The following is a 14,283-nucleotide window of genomic DNA, read 5'->3' as shown; positions in this document are numbered from 1 at the left end:
TGGCTCACATCAACTACGACGATTTTGATAAATAATCTGGCTACAAATTTAACATGGGGATTGAATGTCTAAAGGTAGTATTTAAAAACTAAAAAACAATACAAATACGGATCAGTAGTGCTGTAGTTATTGCTGAGGGAATATAAATGCGACGTTAATACTGAGATTGTCTTGAGCAATTCTCCAGGGAGTTGCTGCCGTATCTCATGCACAATAAAATGCACAACTGACTCGTGGTCATCTCAGCCTTAACTGCCGGTGTATGGCTGTAATCGCGCGTTTATGAGTTATGTCTTTGAAAATAAAGTCGAGGCTGAGATTGCGTTAGTAAGCTACGAGAGATATAACAGATAACTCTATGCGTTGGATTGTAAATATTTTGAATGGCATCGATGTGATAAATATCTGCAGTATACTTGATAGATTAAGGGTTTTCTCTTTAACATATCTTTTAGCCGTCCTACTTAACCAATTTTTACGATTGAGGTGTCATTTTGCAACTGACCGGAGAATGGACAGTACCTAAAAGATAATATTGTTAGGACTTTTAGCAATTTATTTCTTTCTTGAGTTCGCTTTAAAAGATTAAGTGATGCTGACCAATTTTCATCATAACGGTTCTATCTGAAAGTACAATACCCCCACCACAGAAAACCTGCATACTAAGCGAATTTCCATTTGCCTAATTGGATTTACACTAAAATATCTCATTATAAAAATCACATTTTGGTTCCCTATTTAAATAGCATTAATTTAACGAGTACTTAAATTTGCTGCGACAGGGAGGGTAAAAAAGGGTTTTTAGTAAAATGTAAATAGTTTAGTATGAAATAAATGCATTTTCCAAATTTTATCAAAATATGTTCATAAACAAGCAAACTACAACAAGATTACTTATTCTCAACAAGAAAAACATGGGAATTTTTTATATAATTTCTTTTGGAATTTTCTCCGTAATTATTAGGCGCATAACAACGCTTCAATATACTAAATTGTTTGTTTTTTGAGCTCTACAAAATGGTATCGAAATAAATTGCAAAACTTTGTGTTTTTAGGGACAACAAAGGGAAAAACCAACTTTACCCCATGAACCCCCTTCCCATGGTCCGATCATGCTGGTTCGCGAACTCGTTCGAATAAACGTAAGTCTACACCTCTGCACCAAATTTCATCGAAATTGGATCATTTTTGCATGAGTTAGCGTACTAACGGACAGACACATATTTGAACGTATGGTGTTTTTGGCCTCTAGGGACATCTAAATGAAAAAGTAAATAGGTCCCTGGCCCCGGTCTTACCATGAGTGCTACGGTAATAGCTTATTCCCTGTTTGGGAAATTCACTAAAATACTTCAAATTAACACTTATTTTCAATTACTAGCGTTAAACCATTAAATAACTTCTTGATCAGCTTCGTACGTATTATTAAATTACTTGTTTTCTCACAAGACGGGTCATATAAAAGATGGGAAGTGGTGGCAATGTATTCATGGGTGGTGATCGATTTCGACTGGACACACCAATCATCATCATACCCAATAGACGAAATAGATGACCACTTACCATCTTTTATATGTATTTCCCATCTTGTGAGTTAACAGTAAAGGTGTAAATATTATAAGGGCTATTTGACGTATTTTTGTACTGTACTTTCAGGTTTTTATTAACAAGATGATCAAGAAGTTATTTATCGGTTCCATATTACTGCAGTGAGATTGTTAGAGTGATGAAACAGGTTACGAAAATGTATTTTAAAATAGGCTACTTATTTGGCAATGAAAAGTTTATTGAGGTAGGTAAATTACTATTACATAGTGTAGTATCACTCAAATATACATTCAAAACAACAAAACAACACTTGTAATCTGTATATAATCTGTATACTAGATGTTTACATTATAATCACTTTGGTGTTTGAAAAACTATTTTCGGATGATAATTAGCTCTTCAGCATGTCTTTGAAATAAATTATCCAAGATGACTGCTAGCATCCAACGACTCTTAACTGCAACATTTATTAGGGTTGTACTTTTACTGTAACTTTTAAGGCGGTGACACACTATCGATCTTTTCCCCGATCAAGACCCCGAACCGAGCAGGGAGAAGGGAGAAGGGAGATAAATATCAGCAAAATTTTACTCCGAACATTTCCCCGAACATGACCAAGACCAGACGAATTCTACCGAGCGCGGCAAAAGGAAGTTTGGAGAGAGATAGAGAGTGTGTGCGAGTGAGAGCGCGGAGGCACAACTCAAAAATGCACACCAGACAAAAGCCAAAAAGTTTCTATAACAAAAAAATTATTGTTAAAAGTCGCATTTTGAAAACTTGTCGCAAAAATAAAATATTCTAGAAAGGATGCTTAGTTATATCATAGATGTTGGTTAGTCTATGGTTATATCTATTGATTTCTATTGGTTTTATTCATTGAAATAACGTTACAGAATGATAGTAGACGTCCCCCAGATCGGGCACAAAATTGATATTATCTGGGGGACGTCTACTAATGATCATTTAATAATATTAATGTTTATATTATTTTTGAAAGAATTTAAGTCAACATCAATTACTTAATTCAACCTTAATATTATTGATATAATTGATTTAACGGTTTCTACACTTTCAACCTTGACCAAACAAACCACAAACATTACATCTTAAATGATTATAATATATAACAGAAACATATTACCCAACATTTATTTATTTTACCAATTAAAGAGTTTAATTGCCATATTAAATCAGAACCATCAATGCTAGCGCAGGCGGCCGCTCGGTGCGGCGCTCGCGACGATGTACGGGGCAAAAATGTACCGTGACACACTATCGTACATCGGACCGTACATCGGACCGATCTTTTCTTTGATCTTTCGCCAAAAAACCGCCTCCAGAGCGCTCGTCTCCCTGCTCGGCCTGATGTCTTGTTCGGCGTCTTGATCGGTGTACGGACCCGTGACACACTATCGAACATCCTCCCTTCGACCTCCCTTCTCCCTTCTCCCTGCTCGGTTCGGGGTCTTGTTCGGGGAAAAGATCGATAGTGTGTCACCGTCTTTACACTCGTGATTCACCGTGTCACTTCATACGACTTTCTAAAGCGTCCAGTGAAAGTGCTACGATTGCAATAGCTTACAATTTCAAAAATTTACCGGAAGTCAGTTATAAGGTGTACGTATTCACAAATTGACTCTTGATTCACGAATCCGTAAACTGATGTCGTGGATTGGGCAACTTGGCTGAGTCGTGGTGTTATTTGATGTTATACCAACTGTTGAATGACGAAAAAATTGTTGTGAAATACTTTCCAAGATTTTTGCCAATTATAGTCCATAATATGGTTGCTTAAGAGATAATATGGCTGATCTATAAAAATGTTTTCAGCCCGTCTAAGATAATAACTCTAATAAATGTTGATTATAGAATTTTGTATAGTTCCATTGTTGATATGCACCATCCTAAAATACCCAGTTGATTTCCCCAACGAAATTAGCAAAATGGATATTTGAGATTTAAAGGTTAAATTATAAGGTATTATAAGTAACCCTACTTGAGATTTCCAACTAAAACAAACTTTCTCCGTTTAAGAGGGATTTTCTACCTTAAATAAAGTAAGCTGGCCTCCATACCAAGAGATTGCGAAATTTGCACGTAGACAAATTATGTGATAAGTATGCCAGAATTTCGTCTATTACTAGACAAATCAAGCAACCAACACACTTTAAAAACTTGATAGATTTAGTTAAAGTTAAATGAAATTAATATTTTTAAACTTAGGTAATGACTAAGCACCATGTGATATATGGGGTGGTAAAAAAGTCCCAGGACAGTTAAATAAAAAAAAAATAATGCAGATAAAGCTACAATACTTGGTACAAAGTTACAGGGCATAAAACTCTATTTTAACACATATTCAGTGATCCAATAACTTTTCAGGGGGACGGCCCACAAGGAGTCGGAAGAAAATCTTAAATAGAAGCACATCAAATTAAAGGTCTTTTTTACTAGAATACGATGCCGCAAACCGCACTTCGAAAGGTTGATCCTGCGCAAAATGACAGTTGTTCAAAGATTCATTTAATTTACTTTGCTATTATACGCTTACTCCTCAGGGGGCACAGCCCTAGGAATCGGAAGAAAATTTTTAACGTAAGCATAGGTTGATATGCACATCACATTTAAGGTCTTCACTAGTAGATTATGATGCCGTAAATTCAAGCTCAAAAGAATGCCTGAGTAAAAAATGGCAGTCGTTCAAAGATTCAAAATGGCGGATTCAAGAAATCTTTGAACATATGCCATTTTGCACAGAATCAGCCTTTTGAAGTGTGTTTTGCGGCATTGTATTCTACTAAAGAAGACATTTAATTTGGTGTGCATATTGACCTATGCTTCCATTTAAGATTTTCTTCCGACTCCGAGTTATTGGATCACTGAATATGTGTTAAAATAGAGTTTTATACCCTGTAACTTTGTACCAAGTATTGTAGCTCTATCTACATTATTCTTAAAAATATTTAACTGTCCTGGGACTTTTTTACCACCCTGTACAATTAAGTTTATCGGTTTATCCAGAACAAGTCCAGTTAGCTAGCAGAATATGCATATTGTTTTCATTTACCTATGTTAAACTTTTTTGAAACAGAGAGTAGGCTTCTGTTAACCTAGACCTCAAATGGAGACGTTTGGGTAATTTTTCTTACCTCCTTACGTTTAACAATAGCCCTAATGCTAGCGAGGACTTTGCTTTTACAAACATTCTTTAAAACGAGAACACATGACACGTCATACTAGTACATCATTCTTCTTTGAGTGCTTTTAGTAGTTTTAGTAGTCGTAGAAACCAATTATTACTTTTTTTTAGGTTAATATAATTCACGAACCAAAGTTTACATAGATTAATTTAATTTCAAGCTCGTGAATGAGATATTCATATATTCAATAGATATTCAATATTCAAACCATGTTTATGAATGGTTATTTAACAATATCCAGCAATTTTACTATAGGTTTATATTCACAAAGGTCGATTCCCTTTCAAGAAATAAACAGTAAACCTCGCGAAAGATATATTATACAGCAATGCCACCGGCTTTTAAGTATTTAAAGGACATTTATATCAGAATATACTTGAAATATTATGTGGTATAATTTATAGCATATTGCGCAGGTAAAGGTGAACAAAGTCAGGGTTATATTATAACCGAATAGCTTTAGCTCACACACCACTCTTCTTATCGGGGACACAATTAACTTTGTCAAACTTTTATCGTGTCACTTTGTATAATTGACGATCATAAACAGCTACTTGATCAAGTAGTTAAGTAGGGCAGTAGAAAGTCCCTAAGAGGAAAACATCGTAAATTCGCTGTACCAGACAAAAACAACTTGTATGAGATGCATTTTCTACAACATTTAATGTTTGTTTTGTCCACCATGTTTTTTATTGTATTGGGCAATATATCTCTTGAACTTTTCTTTTGTGGTTTATCTCAATGAAGTATTTAGCGAGAATGATTTGCGACTCAATATATTTCCTACGGTTTAGTGTGGAAAACATACATTGGATGTGTAATATTTTGTTAGTATAGTGCTGACACCCTTTACAGCTATCAAAGCAGGTTAGGATACTTTTTATTATAAATGTACTTTTGCAATTCACTAAGGAGTATTATCATTGATTATACATCTCCTCATGATTATCAATGGTATTATTAGTCAGGTAATCCTTGGCAATGTTAAAAAAAAACAACATTTAATATTATGAGATTGATAATGTTGCCTGTTTCTTTTAAATTTTGACTGAAATAGAATTTTGTATTATATTAAATATAATATGTATAAATCTATTTACTATCCTGGTATTATCTCAATTTCCTAAACAATATGAGTCACATATTTTTTATGTTCTATCAATTTATGTTTGACATTACAAAATAAATATTTAGATATATTTGAGGACTTAATTATTTGTTAATTAAATGAAACTCTAAAGACATTTTAGGGTTTGCTCTGTGTTTAGTACAAATACTTTAACAATTAAAATGCATTTTATTGTTTCATAGTACAAAGAAATTGTTTAAATTCTGGTAATGGTATACGCATCGGTATAACTAGAAATTAAATAACACTATCACTACCACAAGAAAAAAATTCTACATAGATTATTTTTAAATCAATATAAAAATTTGAATAGTGACAGGATAAATATTCCGTAAAAGGAAAATTGTTAAGTATATATATAATTTTGATAACCACAATTCTTATGACATACTCATAGCTTCTTTACGACAAAACATAAATTCCACGAATGCAAAAAAAGAACTATAATACATTTTCAACATGGCAAAATTTATAAGTTTTATTTTTTATCAGTGTGGATGCAGCATTTTGAAAGGTAAATACTTAGTATAAAGGAGAATATGTTAAAAGAAAAAACGGTTGCAGTTTGATTCTTTCACACACTTTTTGACCTGGTTACCATGGCTGGGATTCAAGTTCTAGCAATATTATTATCATCAGAACCCTTAACAACATATAATTATCATCATTGAAAGATCTAACATTCTAATATACGATTAGTATCCAAGCTTCAACCCCATTTACTTGACCCTCATTTTCACCAACTTAAACGAAACCTGTCATAGTTACTCTAGTTAACACTTTTCAAAAAACTGTTTTGTGTTTTAAAAAGTTTACTCAAATTAAATTTTGTTAGATGTCTACTACCCCGTCCTACAAGGAATATAAGACGAGTGAACGAATCAGCTGACATCTTCGTTACTAAGATCAGCAGGTTCTTAAGGCAGATACATTTATAAAAAACTCAAGGATCAAATCCCAACAAGACGTTTAAATAATGACAGTTGAATTTGTTTCTCAGGTTTCGTAAATGCAAAATTCCAAAACCTAAAACGTAACTAATGATCCTATCCGATCACGATCTAAATGGCTTGAATATACACTATACTAGATTTTTAAAGTACCCCCAGTGTTCATGAGTTTGTTTATCCAACTCTAACTATGCACTTTTACAACAAACATATTTATAAATAAACTACTTGTTGCTATATCGTTTTAATTAGCTCTCGGGGGCGGTCTTTCTTCACTTTCTTCACTCTCCCCTCTAGCAGGTCTGATTTGGAGCGGAGTTCCGTTATTCTATATCCGGAACTACCCCAGTTCCACCCCTAGATATATATAACTAACTAGGACTTTCCCACACTCATTTGTCAGTGATTAAACTCAGTATGTGTTAGTTGTGCTGCGACGACCAACTGGATTACTCGTCTCTAGTTGTGAGTATCAAATTTTAAGTATATTAAAACTAATTAGTTAAATAGGGATCGATTTTAATGGCTTAAGTTATTTGTTAACATTATTTATCGTGTTTAAATAGGAAAATGCGTGTTTGAGAGATAAACAGAAAATATATAAACCTTAATGTCTAAAAGTTAACTTTGAATTTGAAACAAATTTAAAGTAATTTGTTTTGGTAAATAATATTATTGGAATTGCAGTAATATTACTACATAAATAGGATAAATATAAACAATATGGTTGCATTTTGAATTAATTTACCCTTATAGTACGCTAGAAAAAGGGGGTTTACCTTAGTACGAGAAGTGATATTTTCTAGGAATAAAATCTTGAGTAAATGACAATAGACGTTATTCCTCAATATAAGCAATATAAAGATAATTACAAACATAAATTCAGTGAAGATTTATTTTGTTATTAGTTTTATTCACGATTCAGAAAAATAAATCACATTTTACATTTGAAATCAAAACATCCGTGTCTTACAGACAATAAAAAATAAATGTCATTATGGAAAAGTATAATGATTGATACTTGCCCCTATTTACAGAATGAATGGTTTATTCCAGCAAGCTCTGTTTCGTAAAAATTTTAGAAAGCTCCAAAAAAACTATTTTCCAAAGGACTAGATACATTTTCAAATTAAAATGAATTTTTTTCCATACAAACAACAGTCTCGGTTTATGCTTAACATACAATTAAATTCTCCATAACAAAATGCAACCGAAACAGTGTATAGTCAATTTCAGGAGTATAGTAGAAACATGTAAATTAATGTGATCTTCCATGTTTACATTGTTCACAGGCCTATACCCCCTTAAAAGTAATACTTAAAAAAATTTTAAACCTTTAAAGTACTAGAATTGGAGGTAGTCAAAGGTAATCAAGACGTTTACAAAAATAGCGCTTGTTTTAATTTTTAGGGTAGTACCGAACAAAATCTGTTATAAATAGTTATGTTTATATTCAAAAATGTACACCTCAAATTACAATAAGCGTTTACAAAAAACATATTTATTGTTTACCAGGTTCAACAGATATAAAGTTACACTAAGATTATATAAGATAGTACTCGTAACTTTAGAGTAATGAGGCCTGAGTTTGTTTATGTTTAATTGTAAAAACGCATAGTTGAATGGTCAAATCCATCTCAATGGCAATTAATCTATCGTAAGGATGAACTGTGGACATCGTATTGTGTTTAACATTTTTGTAGCCAATATTTTAGAGTGAACTGTAGTAGGCTTTAGTATGCTACGGTAAGATGTAGTGGATATTTGATATTCCAACCTTAAAAACGTTGAATAGAAAATGTTAAAAAAATTAGGAACTTTGATTACAAATAAAAGAAACACATATTTTAAGATACTCAATCGTCGTTTCTACGGTCAGATCAGAATTCAAGTCAATCGGTTCAAGAATTCATGCAAATATGGTTTACACATTTCATATTAATTTTATTGAGCATATTCATATTATGAGTAGACTATAAAACGAAATGGTGATCACCTAGGTTGATCTTCAAAGAATCCAAAAATAGTTTCTTCCCTATGATTACAAATTTACAAACAACTATGCATTATTGTAAAATTAAATTTCCCATACATTGTTATTAAAATTAAAGAAATCGTATAAAACAAACTGAATCTATTCCGACTATCTTGCTACTATCTATTTTTTAGTACTAAATATGGAATTGTATAGTACAGATTTTTACCATCTCTCTTTACATTTTATTATCACGGGTATACAACCACTGATTAAGCATTGATAAATTAAAAGGGCTTACAAACCTGCTTTTAAGTAATCCATTCAATTTGCGTCGCAACTAGTTTCGGCTCTTATGTGGAGCCGGCATCAAGGACGATTCCTTTCTTTATATAAAGAGCGTCAAACTTGGCACATAAAAACATCATAGGAGCTAAAACTAGTTGGTACTACAATTAATTGGATTGCTTAATAGCAGGTATGTAAACCATTTTAATATTATTTGGAGATCTGGAGGCTAACATCTACTATTAATATGTTTTATATATAACAAGATCAACTATCAACCCTATCGTATTAATAGATTATTTGAAGACTTCTCACGTCCTCAGACTTACAAATTTCGTACTTAATTGGTTAATCTTAATATATTTCCACAGTGAGGTAAAACGTTTCATTGACTTCATGTTTTTATTCTTCTGTAACGCATTTCAAGTCAATCTTTACATTTTCAAGAATTAAAAATGTCCTAGTAATAATACACTCATTCGTATTGTATCATAGACATTTAAGCTATTCAACGCCTACGATTAACAGTAATGTCCAAAGTGTTCGTGCATTACAAATTAAACTTTCTGGTAGTTGGCAGATATTGAATTTCTCGTGCTAATCTTAAAACAAAGGAACCGTTCCTCCATTTTAACTTGTAAACTTTAATCGTGTCAAAGTTGAACTTACTTGCCGATTAAGCAGTCATGCATTCAAAGAGACAATGTTAAACTCTTAGTAAATGTTCACTTCTTATTTAAATTTGAATAAGATAAGTTTTGGTAAAGAAAGCATTCGTAGTACAGCTTTTATATGTACTGTATGAAAACTTCAATGTTTTCATGTTATAACCAAGCATGACACGTCTAAATAATCATGAAAAACTATATTAGGGAAAATTGTATTAAATTACATTATCAAACGATTAATACACTTCAAATGATACAGAGGCTTAGTTAGAAGCTGTTTAACTCAAGATTTCTATTAGTAATTTTAACGAAGTCTTCTTATTATTATTCCACTAAGTGGTTTTAGTTCTCAGTGTAAAATTATTCCACGTATAGAACTTCCACGTATTAAACTTACCTAAGAATTAAATTATGGTTTAAAATATTGATAGATGCAAACGCGAGAGTCATAGTGGACTTTAAATAATTGCATTTTACATATTTATATTTTATTTTTAAAATAAGTAAACGGTTTGCGAAAATAGAAGTTTTTCAAAATCTGGTACTGCAATTTTTCTGCTAAGAATTACATGATTCAGTTTCAAACAAAGCAGTTACAAAGCAGTGAAATTCTTACGTTTTTTACGCTGAATGTTTACTTAGGAATTATTTCAACCCTTTAGTTATACTGTATATTAATCCAAACCATTTACAGAAAAACATACAATTTTATTTACTTGTCTAATTAACCTCCATAATTTATTAAATTTTCGTAAAATAGAAATAAAATAAACATTTGGAAAACCGTTGGGTAAACTGTATCTCATCTCGTTAAGAGCCGTCCCGGGATGGCGCCACTGAACACATCATCGCCACCAAACAGACGTTAACTGATGGAACAAGCTGCCACGTGCGGTAATACAGTAGTTACTGCTATAGTAATAGTTACTGCTGCTCCACTAGAGTTACTGCTGAGAGGCGTTGTAAACTGAAGAATATATGTCGATGGTAAATCCATTTGTCATCATTTGGAATTAACTATTTCTATTGAATTGAGAAAAGAATATGGTAAAGAATGTCGCATGCTCAATATGGCTGCAAAGGTATTAATTATTAATACTCGATCTAAGATTAAGGCACCACAGCAAAGTAGAGTACATAAAATTAACAAGTCGTTAACGTGTGTTCCAGATTTATTGTAAACAACCAAGTAGACTGATAACATGGCAACCCAACTTTATTTCCTCCTAGCATTGGCCATTTTGTTGTCAGCAGTGATTCCTTCCTCCGCCATTGTCAACAGCGATGATCCTGCAAGACAACGGAGATCCATCAAAACTATCGGAACAATTGCCCTGGCGTCTAAAATCCCTCACCTTAAAAAAATCCCCGCTCTTGCAAAAGCCCACATAGCGAAACTCCCGGTGATTGGTGGGTTTTTTGGGCTTAACGCTCTCCCTGAAGTACCCCATATTGGCACCTACCCTCTTTGGAAAGTACATAGGTACCATGGAATCTCTCTGCAGCCTGTGCCTTATCCTGGTGAAAGAATACCATCTACTCTTCCAACTGGTCCATATCAATCAGGGGAAGCTCCTTCCATTGTGAATGTTCCGGACCCTAACTACATTCCGAGAGATGCTCCATCTCCTCCAGCAAATGAGTATGGTGTTCCAGCCAGTGGACCATACTCCAGGGATCCCAGAGGGCCTGTGTACGTGGCAAACTCAGCGGCATCTACTTCTGCCGGATCCTCTTCTTATGCTGGATCTGCTTCTTTCACCGGATCTTCTTCTTTTGCACCTTCTGCAGGCTCTTCTGCATCAGCTGGATCATTTTCTTCAACTGGATCTGCTTCCACTGGAACTTCGGATGGATCTTCCGCTGCTGCTGGTGCCTCAGCTGCTTCATTTGCTTCCGCATCTGCGAATTCCGTTGCAGACATCGATTTATCCACCCTGCAAACTCTGCTTCCACCCGACATGTTTGCAAAAGTACAACAATACGCGGCAACTCCCGGTGGTCTAGAGAAGGTCACTGCTCTTCTGGGATTAGCCAACAATGCAAGAAAACTGAAATACAACGCAAGGCACTCCATCCAAGGAATGTTCCAGACCCTGTTTGGGGGTGCTGGTGGATCAACTAATGTAGCTTTGAACAGTGGAACTTGGACAAACGTTCCCGATGTCTATCCCACCCCTCAGGGAGTCTTCAACAACTTTAGAGCAGTAGGAACTGGAATTTCTGGAAGTTTGTTGCCAAATCTTCCAAAATTACCACACCTTCCGAAGATTCCTGGTGTTGGCCATCTTCCACCGACTCCACAACTTCCCCACATCAATCTGCCAGATATCAGCTCCAACGGATTAGGTGGAAGCTACGTCAGTATTCAGATTCCTCAAGCACCACGAGCCCCTCATCCAGAGACACCTTACAATGCACCTTCCCCAACATACGGTCCACCAACACCAGTTTATGGACCACCTGCACATACATATGGACCTCCTGCTCCAGAATACGGTCCGCCAGCTCCACAGTACAGTCCACCTGCTCCAGAATATGGACCTCCTGCTCCACAATACAGTCCACCTGCTCCAGAATATGGGCCACCTGCTCCGCAATACAGCCCACCTGCTCAGCAATACAGCGTGCCTGAAATCCCTTCCACGTCATACGGAACTCCAGCAGGTCCAATCTACCCTTACTCCCAATCTTCTGCTAGTGCATCTTCCTTCTTCAAATCCCCACAATCTACCTACGCTACCCCAGACGCTTCCTTTGCCGCTTCTGAGAATGACGAACACTACGAGGGTCGTCACGGAGAGGCTGAACAGAAAGCGGAAGCTAACGAAGAGCAACCGGAAGTTCCTCTGAAGACTACGAAGCTGCAAAGGGTCCAGGACTCCAGGCCACTTCGCGGTGGAGCACTGAGGGCCTACTTGGACTCTCAGAGAGGATTCAGGCCATCCCAGAAGGAGCAGGAAGCACAAGCAGGTAATTGACTAACTTATTTTGAAAAGTGGACCTAAATCAGTTCCAAACGATCTTTCCATTATAAAATACATAGCTGCTATGTTTATTAATGTCATCAACAGTAATATTAGATGTATACTCTATATATACTGTGCTTTATGGATACGTTAATACGTTATATACTTCAAAAGGGTACAAAAGGGTGTATTGTTGTATGTCGTATACGTTATACACTACAATACAAGCTCTAGCGCTTCCAGTTCTTCCAGTTTAGTGTAATTATAACGTAGCTTTATTAATAAGTGAACAGTATTTACAGCTGCACATTGTTAAAATTCTAATACAAGTATTTTTTCATATAATAATTTAATACCAATTTAACATGGAAATGTGACGTGTGATTCAAGGTAATTTAACAAGACAGAAGCGAAATTTATTGTTATTACCTGGTAGTAAGTGAAAATATTCCCATCATAGTAAACCTCAACTAAAAATCTTACTGTTAAATCATGGTCAAATTAAACTTATTACTTTTACTAACTATAACTATCCTTGTATAAAACAGCAGTTTAGTGGGGTATGGCCTTTTATGGTTACTTTTTCATGCCATCAATACAATAATTTTTATTGTTTTGAAGCACAAAACACGTAACACAAGGTTTCTTGCTGTCTTTGAATTCTACATTTAAAATTAAGAACTCTATTGAAGCTAATAGAATAAATAGTGAAAACAATTATTAGTAACTATAAAATAAGAAAACGAATATTCTGAGAAACTCAAAATACAATACACAATGACTATGAACTATATTTTCCTGCATTTTGATTGACTTGAGAAAAATTGAGCCTAAAATTGGTAATTTTAACAACATAAAGGTTAAAAGATAATTGATGTTAAAACTTATATTTATAAGCTTAATTTAAAAATACATTGGAAGTTTTACTTTTAGACGTTCGCCTTGATGGTACTAGTACAATACAGATTTTTAATAAAATTCTCACCTCATTTATTTAATTGTTTCGATTTTTGTTTCAGATAATGAAATCGATGAGAATGGTGAGGAATAGTCTCCGCAATTCTCCAAACCAAGGATCAGAACACAACTATACCTTCAACATAAAAGTACTTACGATTTTCTAAACTATACAGTTTTTCAATTGTATAACGGCAACGTAAAAGTTATGATGCTAAAATCAGTTACACAATCTTTACATTTATGAACTTTTGCAGGGATACCCTATTTATGGCTAAAGTAGTGAAGTTTATAATTTACCTGATGGAAACTTACAAATTAGTATGTTTATGATAATGTACAAATTGTTATTTAGTATTATTTATATTTATTTTTAAAATAATTTATGTAGTTTTGTTAAGAGATGTTATTTATTAAGTGTATCATTCGTATGAATGACTTATGTAAACTCTAAGAGTGTGCAATGTAATTGAAATATACGAGTTAAAATATAATTTCTTTTTTTCCAGCCCTCTCAATCACAACTTATTTTATTTAATTATTATTGTGGTGAATAGTGGTAATAAGGTATAGTGTGGTAAAAAAAAATTTCGTAC

General features: G+C 34.0%; 1 protein-coding gene across 1 annotated transcript in view; it reads left to right on the top strand.

Annotated features, from left to right (window-relative positions):
• The window catches only part of LOC128989499 (DNA-directed RNA polymerase II subunit RPB1-like), a 37,001-nt gene extending 23,220 nt beyond the window's left edge, over nt 1-13,781 (top strand). The window contains exons 3-4 of the mRNA XM_054411393.1: nt 11,016-12,734; nt 13,750-13,781. Coding sequence (XP_054267368.1) covers nt 11,016-12,734; nt 13,750-13,781 — 1,751 coding nt within the window. The remainder of the gene's footprint in view (nt 1-11,015; nt 12,735-13,749) is intronic.
• The last annotated feature ends 502 nt before the right edge of the window (nt 13,782-14,283 follow it).

Source organism: Macrosteles quadrilineatus, unplaced genomic scaffold, assembly GCF_028750875.1.
Source record: "Macrosteles quadrilineatus isolate MER2022 unplaced genomic scaffold, UCM_ALF_1.0 Scaffold_3__2_contigs__length_128488019, whole genome shotgun sequence".
NCBI classification, from domain to species: domain Eukaryota; kingdom Metazoa; phylum Arthropoda; class Insecta; order Hemiptera; family Cicadellidae; genus Macrosteles; species Macrosteles quadrilineatus.
Note: the sequence above shows the minus strand (reverse complement) of the source record. Positions and strands in the feature narration are given on the sequence as shown.